Here is a 17,930-nt window from a genome sequence, read left to right as displayed (position 1 = left end):
ATTTTAACATATACATATTTTCTTTTACTTGTAATATGGTACATGAACAGCTGCTGGACAGTCTGAATGTAAGCTCTTTATTAAACAAACCCCCTACCTCTTCTGCATTCTATCAAACTAAACTTTTTACTATTATAGGCACGTCTTTCAGCTCACTCTCGAACCTTTGAAACTTTACTTCAACTCATACCCACAAACTATTTGACAGTAAAGCAAGAGAAAGCTCATGTAGGTGTCAATACCTTTGTGTCTGTGTGATAGCTCCTCTTGTGGTCCGAGATTAGTACTTGATCGAGAGAAATTAATATCTCATCTGCTCATTGCGAACAGAATGAATCCAAATATATGCACAACAAGCGGAAGCGACAGAGCGAGCACGCCTTGAGACATGCCCAGAAGAAGAGAAAGGTACGGACATTCTCTTTAATGTTTTTGTCCCTGTCCTGATCATCTCTAGCAGCGCTCAAAGGCCGAGAAACTATGGGCAGAAGAAACCGACGCGAGCACCGACGTTGACTGTGATACAGCTTCTGTAGCCAGCAGCGTAGCGAGCAGTATTACAAGCAGTGTGGCTAGCAGCGTGAATAGTTGTGATTTCGACCCCTTTGATCAAAACTTCAATGCCTGTAAACACACAATGACCCTGCCGATGGCTGTACAGGCCGACATTCTGCAGCCTATGCGAAACAAAGACACTACTGAGCTGCGCAATCAGCTTCATCAAAGAATTGTTGCTTTGAGACAAAAAAGAAATGCACCCGGATCAGATACACCAAAAGCACGAAGCAGAGAGGAAGTGCTGGCTAAACAATTGAAATGGAAGGAGGATCAGAAGAGAATAAAAGCAGAAAAAAGTAAAGCTAGAGCACTTGCACTTCTATACAAACCAATTCAGCTTACTAGAACTACTCTTTCATCGGTAAGTTTGCTTTGTAATAAGCATGTCTATTGCACCTTACTTGATCTAATCATACCCTCTATTTTTCTTTCTTTGATAATATATCTATGTAATATACAACAGGTATCACAGCCACCAAAAGATTCTACAATCGATGTCAAGCCATCTAATAGCGTTCCTACAAACACTCTTCATACAAAGGACACATCGTCCATTAAAGACCCATTAGCTACCAATAGCAACATCAAAGATTTACCTTTAACCAAAGAAACCCTTAAAAATATTCACAAGGTTGAACATGGTTTTTCCACTAAAGAGATTCTACCTCATCCAAAACAAGACAATCCAAAACGCCATTTTGGGCCTAAATCCTCTTCTGACCATAAAAAGAAGCAAAAAGGAGGACGTGCCGGGTTTGAAGGTGCTGTCCGAAGAAAAACCGAGAAACAGCGCAAGCAAAAGAAACAATCCCTTTAAACCATACATCATCCATACCCCCTCCCTCATTTCTCTTTTTTTTCATTTTCATCATACTTGTGGATTACACATCGTACAGCTTTAAACAAAGTATATTTCCAACTTCCCCTATATTATCATGTACTTTATTTATTAATAATATAATAACAATACATTTTAATATATATACATATATATCTTTAAATTAATATACACATATAGTGTACATGCCATTATGATACAACAAAACAGTTGGCTTATGTCTAGTTTAAATTCAATGTTTTATACTCACAAAGTCCTGCATTTATAATAAAGAAGTTTCAATACATTTGGCTTCCAATTAACCGCATTGATAGAATGTTGAAGCTAACTGGACCAATAGCTTATAATTTTATTTTTATTTTATTGTATTTTGACTCGTTCATGCGTCTGTGGCAATCCACAACAATAGGTTGCTGCCTAATGATTTCCCAAAAACTTAAACAGTCACCGGCACCATTCCTCCTCCTCCCCCTCACCTCTGGTGGCGCTGTCTTCAAACAGCTCGCTCTCTTCTTTGTTTTCTTGGTTCGTCATGGCATCAAACGTTCCACCCAACCTGATGCAGCAAATGCAACAGACGCCTCAGATTATGCAGGAATACCAAAAGGCGGTCGAATTATATAACAGCAACCTCGTAGCTATACGCCAACAAATCGAGCGTAATGACATTTCACATGAAGAAAAAGAGCGCTATCGGTTACAAGAGCAAAGTCTCCAAGCACGCGTTACAATCTATCAAGCATTTCTCAACAATCTCACACCACAGTTGGCAGTACAGAACATGCAGCAACGCGTACTAGCCCAACAACATGGAATGCCTTCACCAGCCGGTGCAGGAACAACATCTCCTTCCACATCCTCAATGGTTGATGGAATGAGCATGTCGTCTGCACCTGGCTCGCCTGCATACAACCAACAGCAGCAACCAGTATATGTCAATACACAATTGCGTAAGATCATGAGATCGGATAGAGACCGGTAGCATGATGTAAACCCACTGTTGTTTTTGTAGGCAATGTGGCCCAGCAGCAGCAAATGCTCAACAAAATCGGATCCGTACCCTCCTCACCTCAAACAACCGCTGCCTCATCCCCGAGACAAATGACTCCATCAAACTCTCTCGCCAACACACCGAATCCGATTCTCGCATCAGCTCTTGCAGCCGCAAAGCAACCCTCGACACCTGGAGCAAACAAAGGCATGTTCACCTTTCCTGCTACAGTTACTTCTGGCTCTGTAACATCAACAGTACCTACTACTGCTAATAACACTGGAACAAACAACCCCTCGGGTGTTGGTAACAGTGGAAGTGGGGGTAGCAACGTTGGCTCTACTTCATCAACTCCTTTTACTTCCACTACTGCCACCATGGCACAAAAATCGTCTACTGCTACTCTTGATATGGATAGTGGAACACGCGTGCTGGCCAAGCGTAAGATTCAGGAATTAGTAGGTCAGATTGATCCTGATGAACGACTTGAACCTGAAGTAGAGGATGTAAGTCCATTGTGCTCACAAATATACCCAAATTTACATATTAAATTTATATATCTATATCTTTCTATCTGTGTGCATTTGATGCAGATCTTATTGGAAATTGCTGATGAGTTTATTGAATCTGTGACTTCATTCGCATGCCGGCTAGCTAAGCATCGTAAAACAGACACATTGGAAGTAAAAGACCTTCAGCTTCATTTAGGTAGATCAAGGAGAATTAAAATAGATAGGAAGGAAATTTTCTTAGAAAGGATATTGATGAGGGACGTATATACATATACATTTCTGTTTGTTAAAATATAGAACGAAATTGGAACATTCGTGTGCCTGGCTTTGCATCAGACGACATCAGGACCCTCAGAAAACCCAATATTCCTGCCAGTCATCAAAGTAAAGTCCAGGCAGTTAATCTGGCCAAATCCCAGCAGAGTCCAAACCATGGCGTGAAGAAAGAGAGCGGATGATTTATACAACTTTGTACACATACATAAACACATAAACACACACACACGCACGCAGTAAACATACAATTATTGATTTATTGTCGTGAAGCTATATAATAGATTTAAATTAATGGGCTGGCCAAAGGTAGTTTATTATGGTCTAGTATAGGTTTTGGATCTGATAAATAGCTATTTACATTAATGGATGGTGAAAGCGGGTTCGGACGTGAGGAAGTTTTACAAATGAGGTTTTATCTTTGGATTGCCTTTTATGGAATCTACTTACGAAAAAGGAGCTTAACTATGAGATCGGCTGGGAGTTGACTTTGTAGATGATTATGTCAACCCCACTTTCCCATTCGATATGTTCATGCTGTATTGTTATTTTTTTGATGGTACCCCGTACTTTTGTACACATTCTGAAGTGTGAGAAAGAACTGGAATTGTCATCTGTCTGACGTTAGATCTCCTTCAAAAAATACATACATACATATATATATATAAGGTGCTGAACACAATCTTTCAAAGTCTATACATCTTCTTCTTCTTCTAATAATAACATGGGCAAAATACAAGGAGCTACTCTTCTTTACTCAGTTGCATGCTTTGCTTCGCTGGGACAATTTCTTTTTGGATGTATGTATAATATATGGTTTTCTATTGACCCATCAGACTCTTATATTATGCTTTCAATTTCTGGATCAAAGATGATCAGGGAGTCATGTCTGGAATCTTGGTCAATGAAAGCTGGCTCGCAATATTTAACCAGCCAAATGCGACAATGCAAGGCCTAGTGGTAGCCATCTTTGAACTCGGTGCTTGGTTTACTGCCTACCCCGCAAGTTGGGTGATGGATACATACGGCCGTAAATGGACAATTATGGTCGGATCGTTGATTTTCATTGTCGGTGGTGTTCTCCAGACAGCAGCTAGTAAAATGGTGGAGTTAATGTTTGGTCGACTGATTGCTGGCTTTGGTATCGGTTTTCTCAGTACTGTCCTACCTGTTTACACTGCTGAACTCAGTCGTGCCCATAATGTAAGAATATTCACCCACCTTATTTTTCTTTATTTATTTATTACCTATCACTTTTTTTTTAAAAAAAAAGAAAAACTAAAGAACCAAAAACTTATTTAGAGAGGTCGTGTCACCGTCTTGGGCATGTCTGTGAACATGTTCGGTTATATGTCATCAGGTACAAGTTAAACAGCCTATTGTATTCAATCTTAAATTTATCTAACGACCATTCGTCTAGCCTTTATCGATTACGGTTTTTCCTTTCTTCAAAGCGAATGGTCTTTCCGTGGCCCACTTCTCCTACAATGTGTGTTTGCAGTCATCCTCGCTGCTGGCTGTCTGGCTCTCCCTGAGTCTCCTCGCTTCTTGGTTACCAAGGAAAAAAACGACGCTGCCCTGCAAGTTCTGGCAAATCTCCATGGAAAGCCTATGACTGACCCAACCGTTTGCAGAGAACATAACGATATCATTGAGGCTGTTACTTATGAACGCACTCTTGGAGAGGCTAGCTGGCTGGAAATGCTCACTGTTCATAAACGCCGTTCTTTTATAGCTATTGCTGTTCAAGCCTTTGGCCAACTTCAGGGCATCAACATTGTCACTGTAAGTTTACTAAATTCTATTTATCATATTAACTTGTATAAATTGTGGCTAATATTTTTTTTTTATTCTTAGTACTATGCACCAAAAATGTACGAAACTGTCCTAGGAAAGGGAAACATTACTATTCTCTTTGCTGGTTTTACGGCCCTTGTTTATTTTGTTGGTGCACTTGTTGCTGCTGTTCTGGTTGACAAAGCCGGTCGTCGTCCTTTGTTTATGGGAGGAAGTCTGACTATGATTGTCTGGCTGATCCTGATGGCTGTATTCAACAAGGTCTCCCTTGGTCTCACATCTGCTATCCTTGTGATTGTATTCACTATGATTTATGTGTTTACTTTTGGCGTAACTTGGGCATGTCTTGACTGGCTCTGTAAGTTGATTTTACTCTTTAATCTACACGCATATTTATATTCTATAATTTAGACCCTGCCGAAATCTTTCCTATGCGCACAAGAGCCAAGGGTATGTCTCTTGCTGTTTCATCAAACTGGGTAAGCATATATATATATATATATACAATATTTATATATATATAGCTTTTATTAAATATTTCTTTATTCAATTATTTAGTTGTGTAATTTTGCGGTTGGTCTTTGGACCCCTCCTCTTCTTGAGAAGATTGGTTGGGCCACTTATCTCTTTTACGCTGCCTGGTGTTTAGTTGCTTTGGTAGTCGGTAAGATTTTATTTTAGTTTTTATATTAACTTGTCACTAATTCGTACTCGGCCTGTAGTCTACTTTACTTTTGTTGAGACAAAGGGCAAGTCCTTGGAAGAAATCGACGAGATATTTGGTTGTGGAAAACCTTTAGATTCAACCTCTTTTTCCAGCTTTGATCGTTCCAATGATTCTATGGATCAAAAAACAAAGAACGAAAAGCATGCCAATTAACCTTAACTTATCATATAGCCATCGTACACATTATATCCCAACTTTGTATAATAAATTCATAAATTAATAAATTACTATATCTTAATATCTTTTAAATCCTATTCTTTTTTCCGGATCAAAGATATCAAGTATGCAAATGCTTTTCCATGACTTATTTCCTCCCATCCATAGTATCTTGTGTCACTTTCAGAAAATCACAGAATGGGACGGAATATCTGGTAGTGAAAACAAAAAGTCACAGCAGTCCCAAAAAATATGGATTAATTTTTTTTGGGAGTACTAATTCTGAGATTTAATTTATACGACAGCTAATAGGCCAGGGAAGAAAGAGAGAGAAAGAGAAAAAAAGATATAAAATGAGGGTCTGGGTGCGCCCTCTCTTTTTTCCTTACACTTTCTCATTCGCCTTTTAGTGGGCACAGAAGGAATTCCACAGTGGAAACCCTGGCGTAATCTTCGGATTGCTATAGGGCGGAAGCGAGGGATGACCTACAACTAATCTGTGTATATTCGCAAGCGAATGTTAAGTACGAATAACGGGTCTCCAACGTAGAGTCTCTCTGGAATCCTTGAGCTAAGGTGCTTGCACTGGTGTTCGGAGGAAGGTTTGATTCTTAGGAGGGTCGCTTTGATATATTCCTGTGCCTAAATGTAGCTACTACGTGGCAATTACTGTCGGCCAAACCATATCATCGACATTTCATTCTTAACTTTACACTATTTTTTATATATTAAAAAAATGAAAATAAAAGCCAAACTAAAAGCTAAAATCAAATAAAGGCGATTAGTTTTTTAAGTGGTGTGACTGGTGTTGTACATCACACATATACACTTACTAAGCCATTAATTTTTTTATTTGCATTTATTATCTTTATATTTAATAAGACTTTTATTCGTATTCCAACAACAATCCATAAACACAAATATATAAAAAGTTCAATGGAATGATTTGTATTTTATGTGTATCTAAGCAACGATTACTATGAAGCCTCAATACTCCTTCTACTTCCCAAAAAAGTACTTTGTGTAATCGAAAGATTAATCTCTCCCTTTTTATTATTTACTATCTAAGCTATTTTTTTAAAGAAAAGGTTTATAATGGCTTGATTTTCACTGCATCAAAAGTCATATAAAATTACTTATTTATATATCAGACAATTTGTTTTAACTCAATAAAATATAGCCTTGAATTTTTTTTTAGTTAGCAAAGACTTCTTTACACGATCAATTTTTTGTTGTTGTTGTAATAAGTGGAATAAATAAAACACTATATTCTTTATTTGTTATGTATAAAGTGAAAGAGATTGGTATCATTTGTGCTGTTTAGGTCCATCTTTCCACAATTTATGTTTTCATCTATGCCTTTACAGGTGTTAACTTCTTGTCATCTGTCTGTTCTCGCACCTTCTCCACTCCCTCCGCTACACGCTCTTTGGCCATCCTCGTCGCCTCTCCCACAACTGCAGATATAATGCGTTCAAGAGGACCCCACAAGTTGAGAGCATATACAACGTAGCCACCAGCAACACACATAACAAACAACACCAGGTAGATAGGGCTTTTGATGATGGTCATAAACTCGTTCCAGCCCAAAGCAATCATGACAACAATAAGCCACATGGGTATCTTGGCAGTCGTAGCCACCACAGAACGCTTGGCTTCCAGGTAAAAAGGATCAGATTCACGCTTAAAGCGGTTGGATATATCAATCTGCTTGGCTTCACTAAGGACAATCAATGATTGTTGGTAATCAAAGTCCTACGATCGAATGTATATAGTGCTTTGGTTAGTATATTCCCAAATACGCGACGTGAGTGCCATATACCTCTGTGGATTCCAATTTGAATGTGGACCCGTCTTCCAATTCAATTTTTGCAAAAAGAGGGATAAGATCCAGAGCCTATTACAGTTGCATGTTACATAAATACATAAATACATGTATACATGTATACATGTATACATCCAAATAACATTTATTTAACTTACAGCATCTCTTGCACGCTTAAAATGTAAATCGATATCATCAGAAGGCTTCCAGACACGAGGAAGACCATGCTCGTCGTATCTAAACTTCTCCTCAAAACTGATAAAGTGTTTAGTACTAACACTCTCGACGCATATTATATCTAAATAATAATAATAAATGTTTTACCTGTTTCGTAGTTTGAGCAATATCATACTATCAGCCAATTCCTCGTCAACCTTTTTACGCAACACAACCCACGCCTGCTGTTTTAAATTGGCACGAGAATCATCAAGCTCTTCTTTAGACGAGTTGAAACCTAGTTGTATGCAGAATTGTGAGTTTCAAAAAAAATCAGCCAAAATAATAACAATAATAGTAATAGCAGTAGCAGTAGTAATGACAATACTTACTCTTGGCCTTTTGGGTCAAAACCTTTTCTCCACTATCGACTGTCTTCTTGTAAGCATCGATAATATTTTGCCACATCCCGGGTTTAGGGTTGTTGAGCGCAAGTGATACTGGCTCAGACAGCTCAGTCTCTACTTGTTTCTGTATATAAATTGATACACGTAATTCAAAATAAAGGTACGTGACCATGAGAAAATGCCCAAACAATATATAATAAGCTCAAAGCCCACGTGAAACCCAAAATTCATAGGCATTTTTTTATGTAATAGGACTTACCGACAAGGCTTTGCTCATCTTTCTGAATTCTTCTGAACGAGCACGACTAGAGACCTCTCCAAATTCTTCTTCCAAAAGACTGTGTTCATGACTGTAGGACCAATCGGTGTCGGGTAAAATGATTTCTAGTATTAAATATAATATTGAGTTTTTTACCCCTTTTTTTGCATCCTGTAAATTTTCGTACCTTTAGCACCCTTCAAGAAGTACTCGTTTGATTCTTTTAAGCCAGCTTCAACAACCTCTGCAAAGTTGTATGAAGGTTTCTTTAGCTCGGTCTATATTAGTACCAATCATTATTAGCGAATGCTGGAATATGTACATAAACAAGTAACTAAGCATTCCACTAGCCCGTCTTCTCTCTCTCGTTCTCTCTCTTTTAGTTACCTTGAGCCTCTCCTCAAACATTGTGATCGCCTTCTTGTGGAGATTCTTAAGTTGTCCAACATAAAGTACATTAAGTTGGGTGTTGAGTTTTGTGAGCATGTCAGCTCGCTTCTTCTGATAGACGCCTTGATGGTAGCGTGAAGCATTCTTATCAAAAGTCTGCAACGCTTCGCTACGGATACTTAACAACTGTTCGCCAAGCTCTGGGATAGTTTGTCCTTTTTCGACAATAGGGGATCTGAAAGGAGCGATTTGTTGTAAGAAAACCTCATAGGCAGCCTTGTTTTCCGAGATATCAGTATTAGTTTGTGTTTTTTTAGACGTTTGCCTCCTTGTTTCCATTTTACATTTGAGATTTCGTCACATCTGTACTGAGCCAGGAGTTCTTGCTGAGTGGGGAGATCAAGATCCTTGTTGGTGAGAATCGTGTCCCAAATACCAGAAGCATATATGTGGTAGCCATCTGCTGGAATACGCTTGTGATATTGGGGACGGAAAACGTAATTGGGGTCTTTAGGGTCATTGAATCTGCATACAGGTTTGATCATCAATAAATGTTACCCCAGAAACGGATGATTTTTATAGTTTGGATAATTATTATTATTATTATTATTATTATATATATATATATACCTTGTACGAAGCTTGGCAACTTCTTCATCAAACTTTTCCGGAAGGAGAACCTTGTGAGGAAGACCGGTGTACATAAAATCAAAATAGTCATGGATCTTGCAATCTTCAAGGCCCTCGGGCTACAAAGATAAAAAAAAAAAAAAATTGACGGGGTTCAGTTAAATACAGCCTTTTGATTCTGGGAACCAAACAAAAAAAGACACACAAACTTACCTTTGACACACCAGCCCAGATCTTCTCAAGATCTGCTTGGAGAGTCTTGGAAAGGTTCTCTAAAGGGGTAGCACCGACATGGTCACGGATAACGATCAAAATGAGGGTTTTTTCCTTGCTGTTTTTGTTCACACACATACACACACACAAACATACATGCGCGCAAATGTTTGTTGCTTTTAGTGTTTTTCAGTACACACATTACACAAAGACGCAGCTTACCCCTTTTGGTTTTGGAAAAGTTGCAGATTAACTTCAAAGACAGTCTTGAGGAGACCCATGTTGGCACCGTGATAGAGACCGACTTGGTGCTCCCACAGATTAAGAATGATGACTTCGCTGGTAGCCATGGAGAAGAGAGCAGATTTGCGTTCAAAATCTTGGTCCTCACCGCGCTCTCTTCCGTCAGTTCCTTCCACATCCATGACCACAACATGCATGCCTCGACCACGCGAGATCCAAATACCCTTTGTGGTCTGACTACGCTGGGTCTCGTCCATAACATCAAACCCGGTTCCGAACAGCTTATTAAGAAGTGTACCTGTTGATGATAATCGAAGAAAGGGCCAAACAAAGATAGTTTTAGGTTGTAAAATAATACCCACAATCATGCGTATTTTTTCTTTCTTTCTTGGTAGACATAAACCTGGATGTATTCTCCTGTAACTTACTTTTGCCGGTACTCTGGGAACCAAACACAGCTACAACATTGTAGTTAAATCCAGCTTCTGCCAAACCCCATTTGCCCATATATTCAGGAAGGTTCTCTCTAAAGTACACCAGAGCACATAATAATAAGCTTCTTGGTCTGCCATCTCATTTTTTAAAGTTGTCAGTCACAAAGGTGTCTTACGTAAACTTTTGGTCTTCATCCACAATCTGGAGACGCGAGATAGGTTCAATGTCCTCATCCCAACTTTCAATGATGGCATTAGAAGTTGTGCTGTTCTTTGAGACTGGGTTTGAGGGCTGTGCGGTGCTCACGCTATTGTCAGGTACAACACTGTCCATGGTTGGTCTATGACAACTTTGTCAGCAACCATATATTTTTGGTATATTCCTGTATTTAACTCACTTAATCCTATTATTATTATTATTTTTACTAAAAGAAGTTCAGTCGTTTGGTTGCTTTTAAGAGAAAGAGAAAAAGAGAGAAAAGAAGAATATGTTCAAAGATATATGTGTCTGAGATTATCTTTGTGTCTTCTTTTTTTTCTTTAAAAAAATATAAAAAAAAAGGGGGTTGAATAAAATGGGAAAGAGGAAGAGTTAAGTTGAGTTAAGTTGAGCTAAGTTTAGTTAAACTGAAGTGAGGTGAGGTGAGGCGAGGGAGAAGAGGAGAGATGTTTTAGGCTTGGGGGCGATTAAACTTGCAGTGTAGCTTTAATTAGGACCCAATGATCCACTCAGTGACATCACTCTTTTGCAGTTGACAGTGTTGCATGTGAATTTACTCTTCCGTCTTCCGTTCAAAAGAACCATTTCTCACCCGAGCAAATTTACACACTTTTCTAAGCTACAGCTTACTGCTATATTAATAAGAGTTTCTTTAATTATTTTCTAAACATTAATGTACCTTGATTACTAGAACACTAAACAGGCATATCAATATATGCTTAATAAGTCTCGCTTATTTGTGTCTCAACAAGGAACATAATAAAAGAATATACATACAAACATATATATTCTCTTTCCTTTTGACATTTGATTTTCATTCATTTTTAGTTTATTTCACTGCCTTATAATATAAATAATTAAACACATATATTACGCACAGGGTGTTTCGAAATTATTCACGCACTTTTTGAAAAAAATTCAAGCATTAATAGAGAACCCGTTGTCGAGTAAAAATTTAGAATTTTCACTCACTTTTGCTTTACGCGGCTATTGAAATTCCAATGAAAAGATGTAAAATTTTACTGAAGGAGGCCATTTAGTGATGAAATGGAGTGAAAAATTGGGGGTTTTCTAGTTTTTCACTCCATTTCATCACCAAGTTTTTATTAAGAATTGAGCTCGTTTCTTTACCTTCAAACATAAACATAATATAGTCAAGAGTCGTCTCTATATATCTACTTAAGAGAAAAAGTCTTGGAAAGCCAAGTTTATTAAGATGTATCTCTCTTATGTTTGTCACAGTACTTATGTTTTCATCAACTGTGGTTGAGTTTTTCTTTTTTTTGACTGGGTTTCACTAATAATTCTTTTTTAGCAGTCTTTGAAAATATCACATCCCAACGGGTTCTCTAATAAAATAAAAATTCAAGCACAAAATGAAGCACATTAAAATTTATTAAATGGGTTTTCTGTTTAAGCAATCATCAAATTTCCCTACTGAATATCTACAAAAGCCTTGCAAGTCACTGGTGAGCACATTATTGCAAGCTTCCCTAATTTTGGAAGATAATGTCTCTTCCTTCAAAAGTGCTTCTCTCTTTACTTTACTTTTGCATACTGACCAAAATTGCTCAATGGGATTAAGTTCAGGTGAGTAAGGCGGAAGGTAAACGCATCCATAGCCATGGGACTCAATGTACTTTCTGATATCAACGTGGTTGTGAATGGGACAGTTGTCCATTATCAGATAATGACCTCTGAACTCTTCGTATTGATTCATTATTTGTATGGTCTCAGCTACAAAGTTAAAATAGTGTCCAGTTACCGTCCCACCTTTCCCTTTCTCTTTCTCCGGTTTTTTTATAGCTCCACCTGGTCCTTTTCTCTTCTTTGAATTTGAGGCAACAACAACTTTAGAAACCTTCAATTGCACGTTAATTACACCCAAGGGTGATATTGCCCCTATGGTAGTATGAGATGTCGCTCTCGTTTTGGGAATTTCCACTATTGGAGTCTCGCCCACTGGTGCCCATGCCATACTACGTTTCATGTCGATGTTGAAGCCCGACTCATTGATGAAAACACAATCGGTTATGTAATCTATATCAGTCTTCAGAAGTTCGGTAACCCATTGAAATCTAGCCTCTATCTTTGTATCACTGTTGCGCTCTGCAGGTCGGAAAAGAGCTCTCTTCACTGACATACCACAGTGAGCGGCGACGTATTTATAAAGGGAAGATCTCGATATGTCTAAGTTTGTGAACTGACTAGTAAGTCCATCCATCATCTCATCCAAAACAATACCTGGCTTTTGGTCAATAAGGTTTATGAGATATTTCTTTTGTTCTGAGTTTATTGTCAAAGGTCTTCCAACTGGTCTTTCATTTCCTGGTTTTCTCAAGTATAGATCTTCTCCACTCTCTATGCTTTTTTGATCTTTCGTATACCATGTTTGAGCAGTACATGGGGGTATTTTCAATTCTTTGGCAGCTCCACGAATTGACATATTCTTCTCAAATACAAGAAAATAAAACTTCTTCATATCTTCTTTCTTATATTTTCAGTATGTTCTCTCCGTCTTCTTCTCAGGTTTCGCTTCCGACTTGGAACTTGTCTCTTCGACTTTGTTCGCTTTTTTTAGTTAGTGCTTTTAGTGCTTGATTTTTATTTTTTCAACTGCTTGAACAACATAAGACCAACCTGGACCAACCTGCACTGTAGGAAATGGCAGCTTTTAAACCCCGAACCTGCAACAAAGTTGCCAACCTGCAACTTTCTTCTAAGCCAATAACATGCCAGACATTAACCCGTAAGCCTTACTTTTGGGCAGATACTATTTATGAGATTTCAGATTATGTCAAATATGATTTATGAAATTTCAGATTATTTTTGAATCTAATCCAATCAAATATTCTAAATATGGCAAGTCTATACCTTTTTTTTTTAGGTATCTCTATTCTCATAATTGGCTCAACAAATACACAGTTTTATATTGGACTTTTATAGTTTTTATTGATTAAAATAATACAAGTTGAATATAAAAAAGTATGGAAAGAAGAAGTACTATTTTTTATAATATTTAGTAACAGTTTAAGCTATAAAGTTGCTAAATAATATACATATATCTATTTTTATATAATACTTTTCACATTTTTTTATCTAAAAAAAAGGCTATTGTCTAGATACTATGATATTGATGAAGGTATGTATATTGCTTAATTAATTCTTTTTAACAAAGAGTATAAACCTGCTTTGTGTTAACATTGTCATGTCTGATCCATACTTTTGAAAAACAAGAAGATAGATTCCTTGCAATTCTGTAAATCTACCGAGATTTCTAATGAGCATGCGAGCAATCTTGACAACCAAATTGTACTTGATGCAGATATTTTTCTGTCAATTCTTCTCAGATTGCTTTCTTTTGTCAACTTTGCTGATTCGTATTTTATTAATACTAGCCTTCATAGTTATTAAGTGTGTTCCTTTTAGAGACTTTTAATAAATTTAGACCTTGTGAAAAAAAAAAGAAATAAAGAGAAATAAGAAAAAGACTTTACAGAATAAAAAAAAAAATATTGCATTAAAAAGCAATCACAGTCATTCCTTTTTAGTGGCAAAGACTTCTTAAAGTTTAGATTAAAAATATAAGTAATCTTGTAGGCCATGTTTGTCCCTTTACTCAACCTCGTAATCTGTAAGCAGTTTAGCGTACGATATTCCCCTAAAATGGCTTTCTGAATTAAAAATCCAAAAAATATATTTGAATTAAATCTCAAAAAACAAAAAAGAGCTCAAAATGCCCTATATTTGGTAGGTTTGTAGGAGTTTAAACAAAGTTGCAGGTTTTTTATTGAAAGTTGCCGTTTTTTGGAATTTACGGCAACTTTTTTTCTACAGTGTATGGATTTATGCCCATTTTTGATTCATTAGAGAAGTTCGTGGAATAACTTTTTCAAAGTTGTACAGAACACAAAGCCAAATAGGGTAACTCTTTCGAGGATTTAAACTTTTTCAAAAAATTTGTTTCTTTTGATGATAAAATAGCTTTATATTAAATTTCTCATTAAGGCTTCTATAGCTAGCTTTGCTTAGATAAATTTTATTAAATAGATAAGTTGATAAACGTGAACAAAAATGTGTAAAATGATCTTGTCTATATCGTTGCTGATTTATATTCAAAACTTTACATTGTTCCGTATATTTCTACTATTTTCATAACGTTAGTTTAGAATAAAAAATAGAAAGATATTAGAGGTTGAAAAAGTTCTCTCACTTTTTCAGAAAATCTGAAAATTTCAAAAACTTTTTCAAAATTATTTTTGTATTGTTACATTATTTTCTTATTTAAATCACTGAGTTTGATTTAAAAAGGAAATTTTCTTTGAAAAAGTGACTCCACGAACTTCTCTATTGACTGGAGTTTGTTTTCAAAAACAAGATTGTTAAAGGGGTACTGTATATTCGTGCCATTTGTATAGCAAATCTCTAAAACTTTCATGGTTTCAAGTTTTTTAGGCAAAATTTTTGCATTGTCTTCGCTATATTCCTGGCAAAAAAATGCAGAGGGCCATGTCCCTTGTTATTTTGCCTTTACAAATGTTTGCATCCATGACAATTTATAAGAATTCAAGAGAAAATAAATTTTGAAAGCCATACACAGTGATTTTAAGAAAAGGTTGGTCCAGGTTGGTCTTATGTTGTTCAAGCAGTTGAAAAAATAAAAATCAAGCACTAAAAGCACTAACTAAAAAAAAGCTTCAAGCATTAATAAAACAAAAATCGCGCACAACGTTATTACGTTTACTTCACTTTTATTTTCCTAAGAATTCTTAGTTACTTTCAGATGGCCACAATTTATTTTGACGATGGCAGTGGGAAGTTAACTGATGAAAATGGCAACGAAGTTATCGAATACCAGATGGAGGTTGACAATGAGAATTACCCCTTGACCTCAATAACCACTTTCTCTTCTTACTTGGATCTCAAACCGCCCGAGAAACCAAAAAAAGCGAACAAAGTCGAAGAGACAAGTTCCAAGTCGGAAGCGAAACCTGAGAAGAAGACGGAGAGAACATACTGAAAATATAAGAAAGAAGATATGAAGAAGTTTTATTTTCTTGTATTTGAGAAGAATATGTCAATTCGTGGAGCTGCCAAAGAATTGAAAATACCCCCATGTACTGCTCAAACATGGTATACGAAAGATCAAAAAAGCATAGAGAGTGGAGAAGATCTATACTTGAGAAAACCAGGAAATGAAAGACCAGTTGGAAGACCTTTGACAATAAACTCAGAACAAAAGAAATATCTCATAAACCTTATTGACCAAAAGCCAGGTATTGTTTTGGATGAGATGATGGATGGACTTACTAGTCAGTTCACAAACTTAGACATATCGAGATCTTCCCTTTATAAATACGTCGCCGCTCACTGTGGTATGTCAGTGAAGAGAGCTCTTTTCCGACCTGCAGAGCGCAACAGTGATACAAAGATAGAGGCTAGATTTCAATGGGTTACCGAACTTCTGAAGACTGATATAGATTACATAACCGATTGTGTTTTCATCAATGAGTCGGGCTTCAACATCGACATGAAACGTAGTATGGCATGGGCACCAGTGGGCGAGACTCCAATAGTGGAAATTCCCAAAACGAGAGCGACATCTCATACTACCATAGGGGCAATATCACCCTTGGGTGTAATTAACGTGCAATTGAAGGTTTCTAAAGTTGTTGTTGCCTCAAATTCAAAGAAGAGAAAAGGACCAGGTGGAGCTATAAAAAAACCGGAGAAAGAGAAAGGGAAAGGTGGGACGGTAACTGGACACTATTTTAACTTTGTAGCTGAGACCATACAAATAATGAATCAATACGAAGAGTTCAGAGGTCATTATCTGATAATGGACAACTGTCCCATTCACAACCACGTTGATATCAGAAAGTACATTGAGTCCCATGGCTATGGATGCGTTTACCTTCCGCCTTACTCACCTGAACTTAATCCCATTGAGCAATTTTGGTCAGTATGCAAAAGTAAAGTAAAGAGAGAAGCACTTTTGAAGGAAGAGACATTATCTTCCAAAATTAGGGAAGCTTGCAATAATGTGCTCACCAGTGACTTGCAAGGCTTTTGTAGATATTCAGTAGGGAAATTTGATGATTGCTTAAACAGAAAACCCATTTAATAAATTTTAATGTGCTTCATTTTGTGCTTGAATTTTTATTTTATTAATGCTTGAATTTTTTTCAAAAAGTGCGTGAATAATTTCGAAACACTCTGTATATGTAAAAAATAAAGGTGATTTGTAGCTCGTATTGTGAACGGAAAAATCATTAGACAAACACAAGGAAAGGCCTCCTGATCCGTTGTCTATCGAGCACAGATAACTGTAATTTTAGAAACCAGAGTGGCAAGATTGTAACACGGCAAAATCTCAGCCTCTCAATCGAAACCCCTAGTGGGGAGTCAAAATAAAGACAAAGATAGTGCAAGTTACGTCTGCTAAATGGGTCTCTGTTAAGAAGCGACAAATTTGCCAGAAAGCTCTCTTTTTTATAAGCATAGCTGAGTATGAATTTCGCTCTTAGCATTACCCTTGGAAGCTTTTGATAGGTCCAGCAGTCCAGCCAGTTGGAAACTACATACTATAATCCCCGACCTACAGTTATTCTTCGTTTGATTGGCTATTTCCCCGCTCAAGAGCCAAAAAGAGATGCAAGTCATCCACGGTCACACGCCAAGCTCATGAAAGCGGACTTTGTTTCGAAAAGGCAACCTCCAGAAGTACTGTTGTTGATCTAATGTCCATTGGCGACCCACCACTGCAAAACGAAGACGTTTTGGTGACAGCGTCAGCCTTTCAGTCCCATGGAATTCAGCCCAAGCAAAGTCAGGCGACATTTGGGCTTTCTCAAGAGAATGTAGAGGCGGCCATCGTCTCCGAACCGAAAGGTACAACTCCTTTTTTCCCCTTCCCCTCCCCCTTCCCCATACTCAAATTCTTCTTTAATGCTCATGCTAGTCATTTGAGTAGAAACTACCCTATTTGAGGCATCGGCAATGGGCTCATTCCAGACAATATGCCATATTCTCGATAGCGGCAAGGCAACAGTGACAGATGTAGATGAACAAGGTGCTACTGCACTCCATTACGCTGCTAACGGCAATTACCATGTGTGCGTCAAATATTTGATCGACAGAGGGGCCCACGTGGATGCCCTTGCAGGAGAAATGAAAGCCACGCCATTGCACTGGGCAGCAAGGTAATTTTTTGACCAATTGAACAAAGATTTATGCTCATATTATTATTATTATTATTATTATTATTATTATTATTATTATTGCTGCTGCTATTACCATTA

The 17,930-nt window shown here is 37.3% G+C and overlaps 6 protein-coding genes across 6 annotated transcripts; 4 read left to right on the top strand and 2 right to left on the bottom strand.

Annotated features, from left to right (window-relative positions):
- Nucleotides 1-35: 35 nt before the first annotated feature.
- PHYBLDRAFT_67896 (hypothetical protein) lies at nucleotides 36-1,375 on the top strand (the record flags this gene model as incomplete). Its single annotated transcript, XM_018441862.1, has 5 exons — nucleotides 36-68; nucleotides 139-228; nucleotides 331-408; nucleotides 458-919; nucleotides 1,022-1,375. 5 exons carry the CDS (start codon nucleotides 36-38, stop codon nucleotides 1,373-1,375), a joined length of 1,017 nt encoding a protein of 338 aa, XP_018293174.1.
- Nucleotides 1,376-2,797: 1,422 nt separating this feature from the next.
- On the top strand, nucleotides 2,798-3,196 carry PHYBLDRAFT_111198 (hypothetical protein; the record flags this gene model as incomplete). Its single annotated transcript, XM_018428198.1, has 2 exons — nucleotides 2,798-2,893; nucleotides 2,981-3,196. The coding sequence occupies 2 exons, from the start codon at nucleotides 2,798-2,800 to the stop codon at nucleotides 3,194-3,196; spliced, it is 312 nt and encodes a 103-aa protein (XP_018293173.1).
- A 700-nt stretch (nucleotides 3,197-3,896) lies between these two features.
- Nucleotides 3,897-5,849, top strand: PHYBLDRAFT_22886 (hypothetical protein; the record flags this gene model as incomplete). Its single annotated transcript, XM_018439791.1, has 8 exons — nucleotides 3,897-3,972; nucleotides 4,044-4,375; nucleotides 4,475-4,532; nucleotides 4,593-4,957; nucleotides 5,030-5,327; nucleotides 5,381-5,448; nucleotides 5,528-5,633; nucleotides 5,692-5,849. The coding sequence occupies 8 exons, from the start codon at nucleotides 3,897-3,899 to the stop codon at nucleotides 5,847-5,849; spliced, it is 1,461 nt and encodes a 486-aa protein (XP_018293172.1).
- A 1,218-nt stretch (nucleotides 5,850-7,067) lies between these two features.
- PHYBLDRAFT_124337 (hypothetical protein) lies at nucleotides 7,068-11,059 on the bottom strand. The gene is made up of 15 exons (XM_018428987.1): nucleotides 10,808-11,059; nucleotides 10,586-10,750; nucleotides 10,404-10,501; nucleotides 9,955-10,273; nucleotides 9,733-9,850; nucleotides 9,520-9,638; nucleotides 9,234-9,414; nucleotides 8,887-9,165; nucleotides 8,687-8,777; nucleotides 8,500-8,624; nucleotides 8,226-8,364; nucleotides 8,002-8,131; nucleotides 7,836-7,932; nucleotides 7,675-7,749; nucleotides 7,068-7,607 (listed from the first exon to the last, which is right to left on the bottom strand). The coding sequence occupies exons 2-15, from the start codon at nucleotides 10,741-10,743 to the stop codon at nucleotides 7,206-7,208; spliced, it is 2,331 nt and encodes a 776-aa protein (XP_018293171.1). The 5' UTR covers nucleotides 10,744-10,750; nucleotides 10,808-11,059; the 3' UTR covers nucleotides 7,068-7,205.
- Nucleotides 11,060-11,940: 881 nt separating this feature from the next.
- PHYBLDRAFT_167450 (Homeodomain-like DNA binding domain-containing transcription factor) lies at nucleotides 11,941-13,111 on the bottom strand (the record flags this gene model as incomplete). The annotated part of the gene is made up of 2 exons (XM_018435642.1): nucleotides 11,941-11,978; nucleotides 12,403-13,111. The coding sequence occupies 2 exons, from the start codon at nucleotides 13,109-13,111 to the stop codon at nucleotides 11,941-11,943; spliced, it is 747 nt and encodes a 248-aa protein (XP_018293170.1).
- A 2,592-nt stretch (nucleotides 13,112-15,703) lies between these two features.
- On the top strand, nucleotides 15,704-16,930 carry PHYBLDRAFT_167449 (Homeodomain-like DNA binding domain-containing transcription factor; the record flags this gene model as incomplete). The annotated part of the gene is made up of 3 exons (XM_018435641.1): nucleotides 15,704-16,384; nucleotides 16,823-16,853; nucleotides 16,878-16,930. The coding sequence occupies 3 exons, from the start codon at nucleotides 15,704-15,706 to the stop codon at nucleotides 16,928-16,930; spliced, it is 765 nt and encodes a 254-aa protein (XP_018293169.1).
- Between the last annotated feature and the right edge of the window lie 1,000 nt (nucleotides 16,931-17,930).

Source organism: Phycomyces blakesleeanus (genome assembly GCF_001638985.1).
Source record: "Phycomyces blakesleeanus NRRL 1555(-) unplaced genomic scaffold PHYBLscaffold_8, whole genome shotgun sequence".
Classification (NCBI taxonomy): Eukaryota; Fungi; Mucoromycota; class Mucoromycetes; order Mucorales; family Phycomycetaceae; genus Phycomyces; species Phycomyces blakesleeanus.
Note: the sequence above shows the minus strand (reverse complement) of the source record. Positions and strands in the feature narration are given on the sequence as shown.

Coding starts and splice junctions, on each gene's coding strand:
- PHYBLDRAFT_124337 (XM_018428987.1), bottom strand. CDS start 10,743: ATGGACAGTGTTGTACCTGACAATAGCGTGAGCACCGCACAGCCCTCA. Junction 9,851..9,954: donor CTTTTCCAAAACCAAAAGGG/GTAAGCTGCGTC, acceptor GAACAAAAACAG/CAAGGAAAAAACCCTCATTT. Junction 9,166..9,233: donor GATGTGACGAAATCTCAAAT/GTAAAATGGAAA, acceptor TCGGAAAACAAG/GCTGCCTATGAGGTTTTCTT.